At 35.7% G+C, this 17,593-nt stretch overlaps 1 protein-coding gene across 1 annotated transcript in view; it reads right to left on the minus strand.

Moving 5' to 3' along the window:
- BRIP1 (BRCA1 interacting helicase 1) overlaps positions 1 to 17,593 on the minus strand; it is a 206,143-nt gene that overhangs the window by 16,996 nt on the left and 171,554 nt on the right. The window contains 1 exon segment of the mRNA XM_042966252.1: positions 209 to 291. Within this exon segment, the coding sequence (XP_042822186.1) occupies positions 209 to 291 (83 nt within the window).

Genomic DNA, 17,593 nt, shown 5'->3' on the forward strand with positions numbered 1-17,593 from the left:
CCTGCATTGGGCTCTGTACTGACAGCTCGGAGCCTGGAGCCTGCTTCAGATTCTGTGTCTCAGTTTCTCTCTCTCTGCCCCTCCCTGGCTTGTATGCTCTCTCTCTCTCTCAAAAATAAATAAACATTAAAAAAGAACAACAACCAGTAGTTATTAAATACCAATAACTGTTATTAACTCTTACTCTAAACCCAGCTGAGAATCTTACCAGATATATACTGTGCAGGGTTACTACTAAAGCGATTATCCACAAGAATAAGAGCTCCCCAATCATTTTTGTGTCGAATACACCTTTAAAAAAAAATAGGGAGAAAAATCAAACAAATAACTTTGAAAACAAAAGCCAGACTTCTTGTGAGACAGAAGATTGAGAAAAATCAGTGATGTCAGTAGTATATTCCTCTAAGCCTTGTTATTATGAGCAAGATTATAGAAACAACTCAATACAATGTACCAAAGTAGGTATATTAAAAATCTCCTACTTTTGCCAACTCTTGATAACTTACATCAAAAAATGTTTATATGCATTCTATTTTGAAAGCCAAAAATTTATAGAAAATATTTACAAACCCTTACTTAGCTAAACAAATTATTTTTTTTTACCTTCAATGTCATTTTAGTTGTAGAATTTATGTAGATAAACTTTGTTCTAGTTTAATGAGTTTTTATCATGAATGAATGTTTAATTTGTAAAACAAACAAACAAACAACAAACTTGGGAAGAACCAATTGATTTGATCATGTAGTTTTTCTCCTTTAAACTGTTAACATGGTAGATCACACAGGCAAAATTTCAAATACAGACGATACCCACATGTTGTTATGGTGTATATTCTTTTTATAGATTGTTGAATTTGGTTTGCTAAAATATTTTTTAATTTTAAAAATTATTTAAAAAATTTTGAAGTGTGTAATTCAGTGACTTTTAGTACATTTACAAAGTTGTGCAACCTACACCACTATCACACAACATTTTTATCTCACCAAAAAGAAACCCAGTGTCAACCAGTCACTCTCTTTATCCAATTATTCCCCCTATTCCCTGGAAACCACTAACATACTTTCTATCTCTATAATTTGCCTATTTTGAAATTTTCATATAACCGGAATCATGCAACATACAACATGATTCTTTCAGTTAACATGATGTTTTTTCAAGGCTACTTGTTATCACATGTATCAGTACTTTATTCCTCTTTTTAGCTGAATAATATTCCATTGCATTTATCCATTCATAAGTAAATGTGCATCTGGGTTGTTTTCACCTTTTGACTATTATGAATAATGCTGCTATGAACATTTGGGTACAAGTTTTCATATGAATCCAACCAGAAGTGGAATTGCTGGGCTGTACAGTAATTCAATGTTAACTTTTTGAGGAACACTTTTGTCTGAAGCAGTTGCACAATTTTACATTCCTGCCAGCATTGTGTGAGATTTCCAATTTCTCCATATCCTCACCAACACTTGTTATTATCCACCTTCTTCATTAAAGGTACTCTAGGAAGTGTGAAGTGGCATTTCACTGTGGTTTTGATTTGCATTTCCCTAGTAACTAGTGATGTTGAACATATTTTCATGTGCATACTGGCTGCTTGTGTATCTCTTTTGGAGAAATGTCTACTAAAAGTATTGGTCCATTTTTAAATCGCATTATTTGTCTTTTCATTGTTGAATTATAAGAGTTCTTTATATATTCTGGATACTACAACCCTTAGACATATGATTTGCAAACATTTTCTCACATGTGTGAGTTCTATTTTTTAGCATTGTTCTTTGAAGAACAAACGTTTTAACAAAGTTAAACAAAAGTTTGACAAAGCCCAATTTATCTAATTTTTAAAGCTGTTTGTGCTGTTGATGTCATATTTAAGAAACCATTGACTACCAGGGTACTTGGATGACTCAGGCGGTTAAGTGTCCAACTTCGGCTCAGGTCATGATCTCGAGGTTCTTGAGTTTGAGCCCCACACTGGGATCTGTGCTGACAGCTCAGAGCCTGGAGCCTGCTTCAGATTCCATGTCTCCTTCTCTCTCTGCCCCTCCCCCGCTCATACTCTTTCTCAAAAATAAAATAAACATTAAAAAAAAAAAAAAGAAAGAAAGAAACCATTTCCTAGGGGCAACTGGGTGGCTTAGTAGGTTCAGCGTCTGACTCTCGGTTTCGACTCAGGTCATGATCTCTCAGTTAGTGAGCCCTGTATTGGGCTCTGCTCTGATAGCACAGAGACTGCTTGGGATTCTCTCTCCCTCTCTCTTTGCCCTTCCCCTGCTCATGCTCTCTCCCTCTCAAAATAGACATTAAAAAAAAAAAAAAAAAAAAGCAAGAAACCATTGCCTAATCCAAGGAGTCTAAGAAGACTTACACCTTGTTAGTCTTTCACCCATCTTGAGTTACCTTTTGTATATGGTGTGGGGGTAGAGGACTAGTTTCATTCTTTTATATGGATATGCAGTTATCCCAGCACCATCTGTTAAAGACTATTCTTTCCCCCATTGGATTGTCTTAGCACTTTTTAGGAGGGGGTGGTGGCTTAAACAACAGGGATTTATTTCTCACAGTTCTTGAGGCTAGGAAGAACAGATAGAGGTGCAAACTGATTTAGTTCCCTGATGAAGGCTCTCCTCTTGGCTTACAGATGTCAGCCATCTCACTGTGTCCTCACATGGGTGGGGGTGGAGAGAGGGAGAAGAAAAGGAGAGAAAGAATCAAGTCCTCTGATGTCTGTTTTTATAAGGGCGCTAATCCCATCATGAGGGCCCTGCCCACAGGACCTCATCTAAACCTAATTACATTCCATAGGCCTCATCTCCAAATAGCATTATGTAGGGGATAAGGGCTTCAACATATGAATTTGAAGGAGGCACAATTCAGTCCAAGGAGGTAAGAAAATCATATGATATATGAAAAGATGCTAAGTGCTAGGGAAGAAAAACAAAAAGGGAAAGAGAAGAGGGAATATTGGCAGAGGGTGCTAAATTTTAAATAGGGTGATTTTTGAGCACCTGAGAAAACATTACTTGAACAAAGATTCTTCACAGGTAAGGGAATGAGCTGTGTGTGTATCTGGAAGGGAAGTGTCTAGCAGAGAGAAATGCAAGGGCAAAGTCTCTGCAGCAAGAGCTTACCTGACATGGTCAGGAAACAGCAAGGAGCACAGTATACCTTCTATGATGTACCCTCTTCTCTCCCTTTAGGTGTAGGGTCTTTCTGGGGTATATAGGATGATTTGGTAGTTATCCAGCTGTGTTCATGGGACATGAGGAGCCTAGGGTCCTCCTACTCCACCACCACCTTCCTCTCTCTCTGGCTTGGCACTAATAAGCTCACTGTAAACACGGAGGTTAGTTTCTGGACTTTCAATTCTACCCCCTGTCCTACATGTCTATATTATGCCAGTACAACACAAGTCTCAATTATTGTAGCACTGCAATAAGTTTGAAATCGAGAATGGTCAGTTCTCCAATTTCGTTCTTCTTTTTCAAAATTTTTGTGACTATTCTGGATTTCTTTCAATTTCCATATAAATTTTAAATCAGCTTCTCAATTTCTGCAAGAAATCCAGCTGGGATTTTGGCTGGGATTGCACTGAATCTCTACAGATATTCTGGGGGGATGCTACGATCTTTACAATAAGTCTTCCAATCCATCATTACAGAATTCTTCCATTTATTTAGAAATTTCTTTCAACAATGTTTTGTAGCTTTCGGTGTACAGGTCTTGTACTTCTTTTGTTACAGTTACTCCTAAGTATCTTTTGACGTTATTGCAAATGAAAAATATTTATTTTTATTGAAGTACATAGTTGACACACAGTGTTACATGAGTTTCAGGTTTACAACATAGTGATCTGACAAGTCTACACATTATACTATGCTTACAACAAATGTAGCTACCATTTGTCACAACACTATTACAGTATGCAAGTAGAGTTTATTAATTTCATTTTTGGATTATTCACTCCCATTGTATAACGTGATGGATTTTTGTATACTTTTGTAACTTACTGAACTTGTTTATTAGCTCTATTAGTTATATTTTATGGATATAAATTTCCATGTAGAATATCATGTCATTTGCAAATTTTAAAATAATTTTACTTCTTTTCCAATCCAAATTAATTTTTCTTCTTTTTTTCTTGCCTAATTGCCCTGTGTAGAACCTCTAATACAATACTAAATGTAAGTGGTGAGAGTGGACATCCTTATCCTGTTATCAAACATAGGGGCAAAGTTTCAGTCTTTCTTTTTTTAATGAATGTAATTTATTGTCAAATTGGCTTACATACAACACCCAGTGCTCACCCCAACAAGTGCCCTCCTCAATGCCCATCACCCATTTTCCCTTCTCCCCCAAGCCCCCATCCACCCTGTTTGTTCTCTGTATTTAAGAGTCTCTTGTGGTTTGCCTCCCTCCCTTTCTGTTTGTAACTATTTTTTCTCCCTTCCTTTCCCCCATGGTCTTCTGTTAAATTTCTCAAGATCTACATATGAGTGAAAATGTGTATCTGTCAGTATTTTATCATTAAGATGTTAACTACAGGTTTGCCATAGACGCTCTTCTATTTCTGCTTTGAGGGTTTTATCATGAAAATGTGTTGGATATTGTCAAACATTTTCCTCATCTTGAGAAGATGTATTTTATTCTACTTAATCTATTACATTGATTGATTTTAGTTGGACCAACAAAATTGGCTGGATGTTGAATCAACCTTGCATTCCCAGGATAAATTCCGCTTGGTCATTGTGTATAATCCTTTTAGTAAGTTGCTGGATTCAGTTTTCTACTTTCTCTGTTGAGGATTTTTGCATCTATACCCATAAAAGATAATGCTGTGTTTTCTTGTGACGTCTTTGGTTTTGGTAACAGGCCAATACTGGCCTCATAGACTAAGTTGATATATGTTTGTCCTTCAATTTTTCATAAGAGTTTGTAAAATACTGGTGTTAATTCTTTAAATATTTGCTAGAATTCATCAGTGAAGCCATTTGGTCCTGGGCTTTTCTTTGTGGGAAGTTTTCTGATTACTTACTATCTCTTTACTTTTACAGACCTATTCATATCTATTGTATCAGTTGCAGTAGCTTATGTTTTCCTATGAATTTGCCCATCCTTAAGTTATAAAATTTGCTGTCATCCATTATTCAAGGTGTTCTTTTATAATGCTTTATGTTTTTGTAAGGTTGGTAGTTACATCCCCTCTTTCATTCCTAATTTTAGTAATTTAAGTTCTTTCTGTTATTTTCTCTTGGTCAGTCTAGTTAAAAGTTGTTAGTTTTCTTGGTCTTTTCAAAGAACCAACTTTTGTTATCCTTATTTTTTCTACTGTATTTTCTATTCTCAATCTCCTTTATGTCCATTCTAATATCTATTATCCTTTTTGATCTGCTGGCCTTGGGCTTTGCTTGCCCTTCTTTTTCTAATTCCTTAAGTTAGGAGGTTAGATCATTGATTTCAGATCTTTCTTTTTAAAAAATATAGGCACTTACAAGTATACATTTCTCTCTGAGCAATACTTTCATTTTATCCTCAAAATTTTGGTACTGTGCTTTCACTTTCATTCGTCACAAGGTACATCCTAGTTTCTCTTATTTCTTCTTGGATCCATTGGTTAAGAATGTATTAATTTCCACTTATTTATGAATTTCCTATTTCTCCTCCTGTTATTATTTCTAGTTTCATTCCACTGAAATCAGAAAAAGTACTTTCTATGATTTTAACCATTTAAAATTTACTGAAGACTTATTTTGTACCCTAACTTATAGTCTATCCTGAAGAATATGCCACATGAACCTGAGGACGGTGGAGTGTAATAGATATACGTTAGGTTTGTAATTCTTGGTTTTAAGTGTTCAAGACTCACATTAAAAAAAAATGTTTAAGGTGCCTGGGTGGCTCAGTCATTAAGCATCTGACTTTGGTTCAGGTCATGATCTCATGGTTTGTCAGTTCAAGTCCCACATAGGGTGAGCTTGAGCCCCACTTTGGGTGAGCAAGATACCTGCTCTGGATGAGCTCGAGCCCTGCTTCGAGTGGGTCCCGCTTCTCGCTCTCTCTGCCTCTCCCCTCTCCCCCTCTGCCCTTCCTGGGATTCCCTCTCTCAAAAGCAAAAACAAAAAAAGTTGGGGTGCCTGGTTAGCTCAGTCGGTTAGGCATCCAACTTTGGCTCAAGTCATGATCTCGTAGTTGGTGAGTTTGAGCCTTGCGTTGGACTCTGTGCTGACAGCTCAAAGCCTGGAGCCCACTTCCAATTCTGTGTCTGTCTCTCTGCACCCCGCCCCCCCCCCACTCACGCTCTCTCTCAAAAATAAAAACATTAAAAAAATTAAAAACAAAAAAATGTATTTATTTTGAGAGAGAGTGCAAGCTGGGGAGGGGCAGAGAGAGAGAGAGATTCCCCAACAGGTTCCATGCTGTCAGAGCAGAGCCCAACATAGGGCTCAATCTCACAAACTGTGAGATTATGACCTGAGCTGAAATCAAGAGCTAGACATTTAATCAACTAAGCCACCCATGTGCCCCAAACTCACATTCTGCACTGATTTTCTAATTGTTCTATTATTGAAAGTGGGGTAATGAAGTATCCAACTATTTAACTGTTGAATTGTCTATTTCTGACAGTTTTTGCTACTGAAGATTTAGGGCCTTTTTGTTAGCTGCATATATGTGTTTAATAGTTGCATATTATTCTTGGAGTGAAAAATTTATTATTATAGACTATTTACTGTCTCTAGTAACAGTTTTTATCTTAAAGTCTAGTTTGTCTGATACTGAGTATGAGCAAACCAGCTCTCTTTTGTTTACTGTTTGCATGATATGTCTTTTCCCATCCACTTACCTTAATCCATGTGTGTGTGTGTGTGTGTGTGTGTGTGTGTGTGTGTGTGTGTTTTAACTAGAGTGTTTCTCTTACAGGCAGCATATAGATGGGTCATTAAAAAAATTCCATTTTGCCAATCTTTGCTTTTTGACTGTTGTGTTTAATGCATTTACATTTAATGTAACTACAGATTAAGGCAGGATTTACTTAGTTATTTCATAAATACTTTTTTTACTATTTGTTTTCTATAGGTCTAATTTTTTTTGTTCCACTGTTTTCCCATTATTGCCTTCTTCTGCATGCAATAGATATTTTTAGGTATCATGTTAATTATCTTGTCATTTCTTATTATTTTGAATTATTTTATTTGTGGTTGCTTTGAGGACAATTAACACCTTAACTTATAACAATTTAGTTTGGATTAATACCAATTTCAATAGTATACAAAAATGTTACTCCTATATAATGCTGTTCCTTCCCTCTTCATCTGTGTTATTACTGTAATATAAATTGCATCTTTATACATTGTATGCCTGTACAGAAAGGTAACAGGAGGCCAAAATGCTTATCCTAGGAAGGCCTGCATACAAGGTAGGTTTTGGTTGTTTTAAGAACTTAGGTTTCAGTAGGGTTCCAATCATTGATGGATAAGAAGGGCTCCCTGTGTCTAAAATGTTCATGCTAACAGTGATTGATGCTGACCACCCACTTTGCTTTTAAGAGGCTAAACTTTGGAGAAATGCTAGGCAGAGGCTGCCTATCTGACCAGCCCCAAATAAAAACACTGGGTGCCAAGTCTTTTGAGTTCTCCTAATTGGCAGTATCTCACACATGTCACCAAAATCACTGCTGGGGAATTAAGTGTGTCCTGTATTACTCCACTGAGAAAGGGGCCTTGGAAGCTTTGGCCTGGTTTTCCCTTGACTTTGCCCATGTGCCTATTCTCTTTGCTGATTTTGCTTTGTATTCTTTCAATGTAATAGATCTTACATATGCATGCAACTATATGATGAGTATATCCCTGCTCCTAGTGAATTACTCAAACAGTGGTGGTTTAGGGGGCCCCAAGACAATGCCTATTACCACATATTTAAAATGATTGCTTTAATGCAGTTGTTTAAAAAAAACAAATAGGATTTAAAAAGCTATAAAAATACATTTATATATATCGTTTATTTTGAGAGATGGTAAAGGAGCGGCAGAGAGAGAGAAAGAGAGAGAGAATCCCAAGCAGGCTTGATTCAGGGCTCAAACTCACGAACTATGAGATCATAACCTGAGCCGAAGTTGAACGTTTAACTGACTGAGCCACCCAGGTGCCCCATTTATATTGTTTTTTTTTTAATATTTATCTATGAAATTACCTTTACAGATGTTCTTTATTTCTTTATATGGATGAATTACTGCCTAGTGTTTCACCATTTCAACCTGAAAAGGACTCCCTGTAGCATTTCTGGTAGTACAAGTTTTCTGGAGATTCATTCTCAGTTTTTGTTTATTTGGGAATATCTTCCTTTCTCCTTCATTTTTGAAGGATAGTTTTGTTAGATATAGACTTGGTTGACAGTCTTTTTCTTTAAATATGTCAGTCCACTGCCTTCTGCTTGCCATAGTTTCCAATAAGAATTCTAAGGTTAGTGAGTATTGAGGATGTGAGGAATATGTGAGAAATTATATTATTATATTATATTATATTATATTATATTATTATATTATAATTGTATTTAATTATATATAATATATAACATATATAATATATATAATTGTAAATATATTATATTATATGTGAGGAATTGTTTCTCTCCTGTTTTCTAGATTCTTTGTCTTCAGCAGTTTGACAATAACATATCTACGTAAGGATCTCTTTAATTTTTAACTACTTCAAACTTGCTGGTTTTTAGATTTGATGTTCTCCATCAAATTTGGAAAGTTTCCAGCCCTTTTTTCTTCAGCTAATCTTTCTGTTCCTTTCTCTCTTCTATCCTTCTAAAAGACTCCCAGTTGGGGCGCCTGGGTGGCTCAGTCGGTTAGGCGTCCGACTTCGGCTCAGGTCACGATCTCACAGTCCGTGAGTTCGAGCCCCGCGTCGGGCTCTGGGCTGATGGCTCGGAGCCTGGAGCCTGCTTCTGATTCTGTGTGTCTCCCTCTCTCTCTGCCCCTCCCCCGTTCATGCTCTGTCTCTCTCTGTCTCAAAAATAAATAAACGTTAACAAAAAATTTTTTTTTTAAATAAAATAAAAAAATAAAAGACTCCCAGTATGTGTACACTGGTATATTTGATGGGGTCCTACAGGACCCTGTGACAATGATCATTATTCTTCATTCCTTTGTTTTCAATTACTCAGACTGGATAATCTCAACTGACTTACCTTTAAGTAGACTGATTCTTTCTTCTTTCTGGTCAAAACTGCTGTTGAGTCCCTCTAATGAATTTTTCATTTGTTATTGAATTTTTCAAATCCAGGATCTCCATTACTTTTTTTTAAGTTTTATTTTTTTATTTTCAGAGAGAGAGAATCCCAAGCAGGCTCCACACTGTTATTGCAGACCCTGACACAGGGCTTGATCACATGAACTGTGAGATCATGACCTGATTCAAAACCAAGAGTTGGACGCTTAACCAATTGAGCCATCCACGTGCCTTTCCATTAAGTTCTTTTCACAAATTCTATCTTAGGGGAGGCTGGGTGGCTCAGTCATTTAAGCGTCTGACTTCAGCTCAGGTCATGAACTCACAGTTTGTGAGTTTGAGCCCTGTGTTGGGCTCTGTGCTGACAGCTCAGAGCCTGGAGCCTGCTTTGGATTCTGCCTCTGTCTCTGCCCCTCCCCTACTCATGCTTTCTCTCTCTCTCTCTCTCTCCTTTAAAAATAAATAAACATCAAAAATTCTGGGGCATCTGGGTGGCTCAGTTGGTTACGTGTCCAACATCGGCTCAGGTCATGATCTCACAGCTCGTGGATTCGAGCCCCACATCAGGCTCTGTGCTGACGGTGCAGAGCCTGGAGCCTGCTTCGGATTCTGTGTCTCCCTCTCTGTCCCTCCCCCAACTCGTGCTCTGTCTCTTTCTCTCTCTCTCAAAAATAAACATTAAAAAACATTAAAAAAATTATATCTTATTATTGATTCTACCTTCTTTTTAAAAATTCTATTTGGTGAGGGGCAGCTGGGTGACTCAGTTAAGCGTCCGACTCTTGGTTTCAGCTCAGGTCATGATCTCGCAGTTTCATGAGTTCAAGCCCTGTGCTGGGCTCTGTGCTGACAGTGTGGAGCCTGCTTGGGATTCTCTCTCTCTCTCTCTCTCTCTCTCTCTCTCTGCCCCTCCCCACTTACACTGTCTCTATCTCTCTCAAAATAAATAAACTGAAAAAAAATAAAAATCTATTTGGGGAGACATCATTTTCATAGTTTCCTATAGTTCTTTAGACAGAATCTCCTTAGTTTTTTGACTATATTTAAAATAGCTTTACATACTAACTACCTCAGGGACACATTCTATTGATTGCTTTTTTCCCATGTGTATGGGGCAGACATTCTTTCTTTGCATGTCATAATTTTTGTTGAAAAAAGTACATTTTAAATAATACAATGTGGCAATTGTAGAATTCTGATTCTTCCCTCTGCTCAAGGATTTTTGTTATTGTGACTTTTAAAAAAATGTTTCTTTAAAGTCTGTATTCTATCATGTGTGACCATTGCAAGATCTACTCAGTGATCAGTTAATGAGTAGACAAAATTTTCCTTAAACATCCATAACCAATATATGTCTTATTTGCCAAGAGGCTTTGTATGTCTTTTGACATGCTTTCGATCCTCAGCCAGGCAGGTGACAACTCTACCTTAGTCTTCACTTCCTGTTTCAACACAGCCAGAGGTGAGAGCACAGGGCCTTCTCAGTCTTTCTTGAGCATGTGTACATCCCTGGTTATATGCACCATTGTACAAACAGGCATGGCCCACTAGAGTCCGAGAAATACATGAGAACTTTTGAAGCGCTCTATGGAGACCTCAGTTCCTAGCTTTTCCCATTAAACTGTTTAGTTAGCTTATTATTTGCCGGAAAATTTAGTCACTGTCTCAGGATACTGTGAAATTAAACCTAATTGCCTGGGTGAACTCCTAGTCAGGTCAAATAAAGATAGCCTTGTGAATGGGGTCTTCCAAGAAATGGGGTCTCATGGAAGAGAGGTTCCATAATGACAATTCTCCAGGAATAAGATCCAGCTGCCACTGTGGCTAGCAGATTGCTTGCTTTCACCATGATTTACAACTATTATGAACTAGGAGAAAGGGAAATGGGAACTGGGCAAGTGAAAATGCCATAACACTCACAGTTCTTAATGAGATTCGGCCATTTTCATGAATGTTTCCTGGAATGCTGTAAACTGGTTAATTTACAGTTTTGAAAAAGTTGATTCTAACTATTTTGCTTATTTTCTCATTCCTTTGTTAAAGATTTTCAGAGTTCTTTTGTCATTTTTGTGCATCTAACCAAATTTGTAAATATTTTGTTACAAATATTTTCATCTAAGTTCATGACAGATATTAGTCTGTAGTTTTTCTCTTTCTTGTTTTTATATTGTCTTCATCTAGTTTTGGTAGAATAGTGCTGGCCTCATGAATTGGGAAGGGGTCTATTTTCTAGAAGAAATCATATGGAATTGGTGTTATTTCTTCTTTAAATGTTTGGTAATATTTATTAATGAACCTATCAAAGTGATTTTTTTCAAACTACAAATTAAATTTCTTTACTAGGCACAGGATTATTCAGGTTATCTATTTCATCTTGAGTGAGTTTGGTATTTTGTGGGTTTGGGGGAGTTAGTCTATTTCATATAAGTTGTTGAATGTATGCATATATTTTTTCCTCATATTATCATTTTAACATCTGTAGAGTATATAGTAATATGACCTCTTTTATTCCAAATACTGACCATTTGTGGCTTCTTTTTTTGTCAGTTTACCTAGAGGTTTATCAATTCTATTGATCTTTTTAAAATCGATTTTTTAATTTTTAGCTTCACTGATTTCCTTTATTGTTTTTTGTTTTCAAATTCATTGATTTATACTTTTATCTTTATTATTTCCTTTCTTCTGTTTGCTTTACATTTATTTTGCTCTTCTTTTCCTAGCTTAAGATAGAAGCTGAGATTATTGATTTGAGAACTTTTTTCTTTTTCAAAATAAGCATTTAATGATATAAATTTCCCACTGAGCACTGCTAAAGATGCAGCCCACATATTTGGATGTATTTTCACTTTTGATTAGCTCAAAATATTTTCTAATTTTCCTAAGACTTTCTCTTTTACCTTTCACCTATGCATTATTTAGAAGTATGTTTTTAATTAACAAGTATTCAGACATTTTTTTTTTCTGTTATGTGTTACTGATATCTAATTTAATTGTTTAATTTCATTTTGGTCAGAGAATACTATGATTTCAATTCTTTTTAAAAATGTAAACTTTGGGGCACCTTGGTGGCTGAGTAGGTTGAGCGTCCAACTCTTAATTTCAATTCAGGTCATGATCCCAGGGTCAAGCCCTGCATGGGGCTCCATGCTCAGTGTGGAGCCTGCTTAAGGTTCGTTCTCTCTCTCTCTCTCTCTCCCCAAATTGTTCTAAGATTAAAAAAAAAGTAAAGTTACTCATCCAGGATATCGTTTATACTGGTAAATGTTCCCTGTGCACTTGACAAAATATTTATTCTAATATTGTTGCACGTAGTGTTCTATAATATCTATTCAATCCAGTTGGTTAATAACATTGTTCAAGTCTTCTATATCTTTATTGGTTTTCTGTCTACTTTTAGTATCTATAACTGAGAGAGGATATAAAATCTCTAGCTATACTAGTGTATTTGTCTATTTCTCTATTCAGATCTGCCACTAGTTCAAATATATTTTGAAGTTTGATTTTTAGGTGCATACACATTAAGGATTGTTGTATTTTATTGGCATATTAGCCTTTTCATCATCATAAGATTTTCCTTTTTAATACTCCAATAATACTCTTTGCCCTGAATTCTACTTTGTCTGATATTAATATAGTTATTCCAAAACGTTCACTTGTATTTTGAATTCTATTCTTCTTCCCAAATCTGCCTATTTACTTTTCACAGCACTCAAATAGCTGTTCCATGCATTCTGTCTAGGTTTTTAAGACAGTATGTCTCATGTGTGCTCCATCTTATCTAGAGTTGAAACCTCCAGACTACTTTTTAAAAGTTAATTTTAAGTTTGCACAGGCACCTGGGTGGCTCAGTTGGTTAAGCATCAACTTTTGGTTTCGGCTCAAGTCATGATCTCACTGTTCGTGAGATCAAGCCCTATGTCAGGGTCTGTGCTGTCAGCACAGAGTTTGGGATTCTCTCTCTCCCTCTCGCTCTATGCCCCTCCCCCACTTCTCTCTCTCTGATTCTTTTAGTAAATAAACTCTAAAAAATAAGTAAAAGTTAATTTTAACTTTGTAAATTTTAACTTTTAACCAAATACACAAGTATAGTTTAAAAGTCAAATAATAGTATAATAGTTAGAATTAAAAAAAAAAAAAACACCCAAACAATTCTTTTTTAATCTATTCACATCCTGTCTCCAGTTTCCAATCCTCAGGGGAAAAAAAAATCCTTTAAATATGTTAGTTCACGGGGCGCCTGGGTGGCACAGTCGGTTAAGCGTCCGACTTCAGCCAGGTCACGATCTCGCGGTCCGTGAGTTCGAGCCCCGCGTCAGGCTCTGGGCTGATGGCTCGGAGCCTGGAGCCTGTTTCCGATTCTGTGTCTCCCTCTCTCTCTGCCCCTCCCCCATTCATGCTCTGTCTCTCTCTGTCCCAAAAATAAATAAAAAACGTTGAAAAAAAAAATTAAAAAAAAAAAATGTTAGTTCTTCCACTCATTTACCTCCATGTTTCTAAATAACATTTAGAACTACTACTACTTCTTGGTTTTTAACTTTATGTAATGACTTTTCTTATACAAGATGTTCATTGTCTTATATCACTGATACTTCATCATCTCTTCATTTTCCTGACAGTTATACCACAATTATTGTGTCATCAATATTCAGTAGATTACCATTTACAGGTGAGTTATATTGTACACTATGATTATATTTTCTTTCTTGTACAAGATTTTTTGGTCTGCCTTAGAGTTAATAACTGTCTCTCTCTCTCTCTCTCTCTCTTTTTTTTTTGCTTAATTTTCTATGTATTCTATCATTAATTCCCAAACTTTGCCAAACTGTAAAAATTCTTCTCAATATAATTAAAATCTCCACCCTTAGAAACAAATCTAGACTGGCTACTATGGGACTGGTGCACAGCTGTCACCCCAGAGCATCCTTTCCTAATTTGAGAATTTCCTTTTCTTCTATTCTAGGTTGGAACTCCAGTTTCCTAAAACCTTGATATTCCTCTGTCTGAATTTTCTCTTATTTGATGAAGCGTATCTTCCTGTAGCATCCTGAGAAAGTGTGCATTTGAAGGTAATGTTTTAAATCTTTCCATGTTGAAGACTTTATTCTATCTTGGAGCTTATTGATTGTTTGGGTTGTATAGAACTTCAATTGCAAGTCAAAATTTCCTTCAAAAATTTGAAGATAATTTAAAACTGTCTTCTAGCTTCTAATGTTGCTTTTTAAGAAGTCTCTTTCCATTGTGATTCCACGTCTTTTATAGGAGACCTCTTTGTTCCCTCAGGAAAGTTTTAGGACGTTTTCTTTATCTCAGGTACTTTGAAAGTGCATGAGGTGCTCTGTAGCTTTTCTCTTAATGGTACTTGAGTGGACCTTTTTAACCAAGAAATTATGTCCTTCAATTGTGAGTGTTTTTCTTGGATTATTTCTTTGATAGGTTTATTTCCTCTGTATTTTCTCTCGTCTCTTCATATAGGTTTCCTTTTTATCAGAAGTTGTCTCTTGAATACTGATGTTTAAATTGTTTGGTTTTTCTTTTCCATTTTCTACCTTTTTGTCATTTTGACCCAGGAAATTTTAATTTTATCTTTTAAGCCCAATTCTGCATTTAAAATTTGCTCCTATCATGTTAATGCCTAGAAATTTTTCTTACAATAAATCTGTTCTTGTTTCATGGAGGAAATATCTTACCTCTCTATGTATATTATTGTTACATTTGTTTTGTATTTTCTTCTAAGCAGGGGTTGGCCCACAAAGAAAATCTGGTCCATACCTTGTTTTTGTACAGCTTGCAAGGTTGGAATGGTATTCACATTTTTTAAGGATTAAAGAAAAAATAAAAAAGAATATGCATGCTGACTGTACATGGCCCCCAAAACCTAAAATATACATTGTCTGCTCCTTAACAGAAAAAATTTGCCAACCTATGTTCTATTGTGCTGTTTATGTTTTCTACAAGTTCTTCCACCTTGTTTTTCTTTTGTTGGTATAGTTCTGCTGTTGTTTTTTTCTGTATTTTTCATGATGCAGACTTTCTTTGAGTATCAAATGCTGACTGGTAGCTCTGCCTACATGGCTGTGGCTTATAAACTGGGAAGCTTTGCCAGAGTAAGGTACTCTGGTAGGAACAGGACCACTTTGATACTATTTTACTCACAAGGTAGTTAGTATCCCTAGAACTGTACTTTCCTGCCTTAGAGATGTAAGATTGATTATAAGCCTATTCAGAGCTGAGAAGAAAAGGGGGGTGGAGTTCTCACATTCAATAAACAGACTTTCTTAACCCCCATCTTTTATGCATCCTTAGCTACAGCTGGAGTTGAAGAATATATAAACTCTCTAGTATAATCTCTCCAGAGAGAGAAAATCTCAGTGGAGGAGGGAGCTGTCTACTTATAGGAACTTGCAACCAATTCTTTTGTGATTAACCCTACTTCAAATGATACTTCAGTGTCCCCACATCCTGAGTTTTTCCATGCCTGAATCTGAAGGATCTTGTTGGCTTTGCAACAGCCTTCTTTTGCCTGCTAAATCACTCAATCATTCATTTGTTCTCCAATGTTCAAAATTTGTTGACATCTCATCTGTTATTGTCCCCTCTTCCACTCTTTTTTTAACTCTGTCGTTGGACATTTTTATTCCTTTACTATCATGGAATTTTGAGAGGGGTGAAGATTAATATAAATATTTGATTTTTCCAGAAAATCTAAAAAATCTAAATTCTATATAACATTCTTTTTTGATATTAAAGTAATCCATAGGTTCTCAGGCATCACACCACAAAATTAGGCAGGAAAGGAAGATGGATACTGCCAATATTATAGAACAGTGACGAAAATCAGTGGAAAGTCAGAGTGCCACTCTATTTTTGATTCCACTTTGGTTTATTTTAAAGTGTCCTATGGTCCTAAAGGCATTTAAGTGAAAAAAAAAAAAAAACAGTTCAGAGAAAAAGAATTTCACATTTTCTTTTTTCCATTGTTTTCATACTGCCTTGTTCAAATGAATTATGCCCACTTCAGACAAAGATTATACTTTCAGCAAAGCAGACCTTTTAGGAAACTCATAGTTCAGTTGTAACCTGGTCACAAAACCATCTGGTGCATTCCCGAAGGCTGTTATTACATTTCACGGACTTATATTACTTCAAATACTCTAACAGTCCCATGTGGGCTTAAAAAGAGGATTTTAAAAAAAAAACCTTAATTTGTTTCTGCTTACTTTAGACCTTCTAGACTTATCCCTTATAAGAGGAATCCTGATTATAAGTACCTTTTATGTCAATCAATACACATTATGAGTTTTATCAAGTGATACAAAACACTCACTTGATTTTTAAATAGATATGTTTCTTTGTAGTAAGTTGCTACTTGTTGATACTGTTTCTCTCAAAATCAATACAATGACAGTTGGACTATCAATTTTTTAATTAATAAAATACTAAAACTATAGCATTATATGTAAATATTACAAATGTATTTTTAATGAAAATTCTAGGAAAAGTATGTTTTGAACCTTTAGAAGCTCTCTGGACAACATGGTATAGTGGCAAAAGTATCAAACCCACCATTTTCCACGAATTCAACAAGTATTTATTGAGCATCCATACCCTAAGCTGAGACACAGTTGGTTGCTAATAATGTACAAATGTATAACACATGTTTAAGGAAGTAGGCAGATATATAAATAGGCTATTACAACACAGTAAGATATATGCTATAATAGTAATAAACTACTATGGGTTTCCTAAGGAGTAAATCCTCAGAAAAGTAAAAAGAAATTTTCATAAAGAACATAACCTTCAACTGGTTTTGATTGGTAAATATGCCAAATGAATTGTATAACTTGTATGCCAAGGCAGAGAGTAATGATGGGATATGGTATGTTTATTAGTAAAAGATTTTATGTTTAACAGTGAAAACTTCAGCACATAAAGGTAAGGTCTAAGGATGAAAAAGCAGGTCTTGAGGTTTTAAAAGTAGGTGGGGGCCAAGATGTGAAGGCTCATTTAGTAGTATGTGAGGTTAGATAAGTAATTTCATCTCTTACAACCTGTATAATATATGTAGAAAAGGTTTATAAATGACAAAGTAAATATATTTTTGCTTCAAACGATTTCTTAAAATTCAAGACACTGCCTACATTAAAGAGGAAAAATAATCAACTGAGGTAAGAATATTTATTTTCCTAAAATTAAGTATAGTGACTAAAATTCAGGAATATTAAATAATATTCAAGCTCCCATAGAAACTATTTGCTGAATATTAAAATACAAATAAAAGATGACAAAACAGGCTGATCACCAGGGAGAGACCAAGTAAGCAGATGAAATGCTTCAACAACAATTTATAATGCAACTTGATGCC

Source organism: Panthera tigris, chromosome E1, assembly GCF_018350195.1.
Source record: "Panthera tigris isolate Pti1 chromosome E1, P.tigris_Pti1_mat1.1, whole genome shotgun sequence".
Taxonomy (NCBI): domain Eukaryota; kingdom Metazoa; phylum Chordata; class Mammalia; order Carnivora; family Felidae; genus Panthera; species Panthera tigris.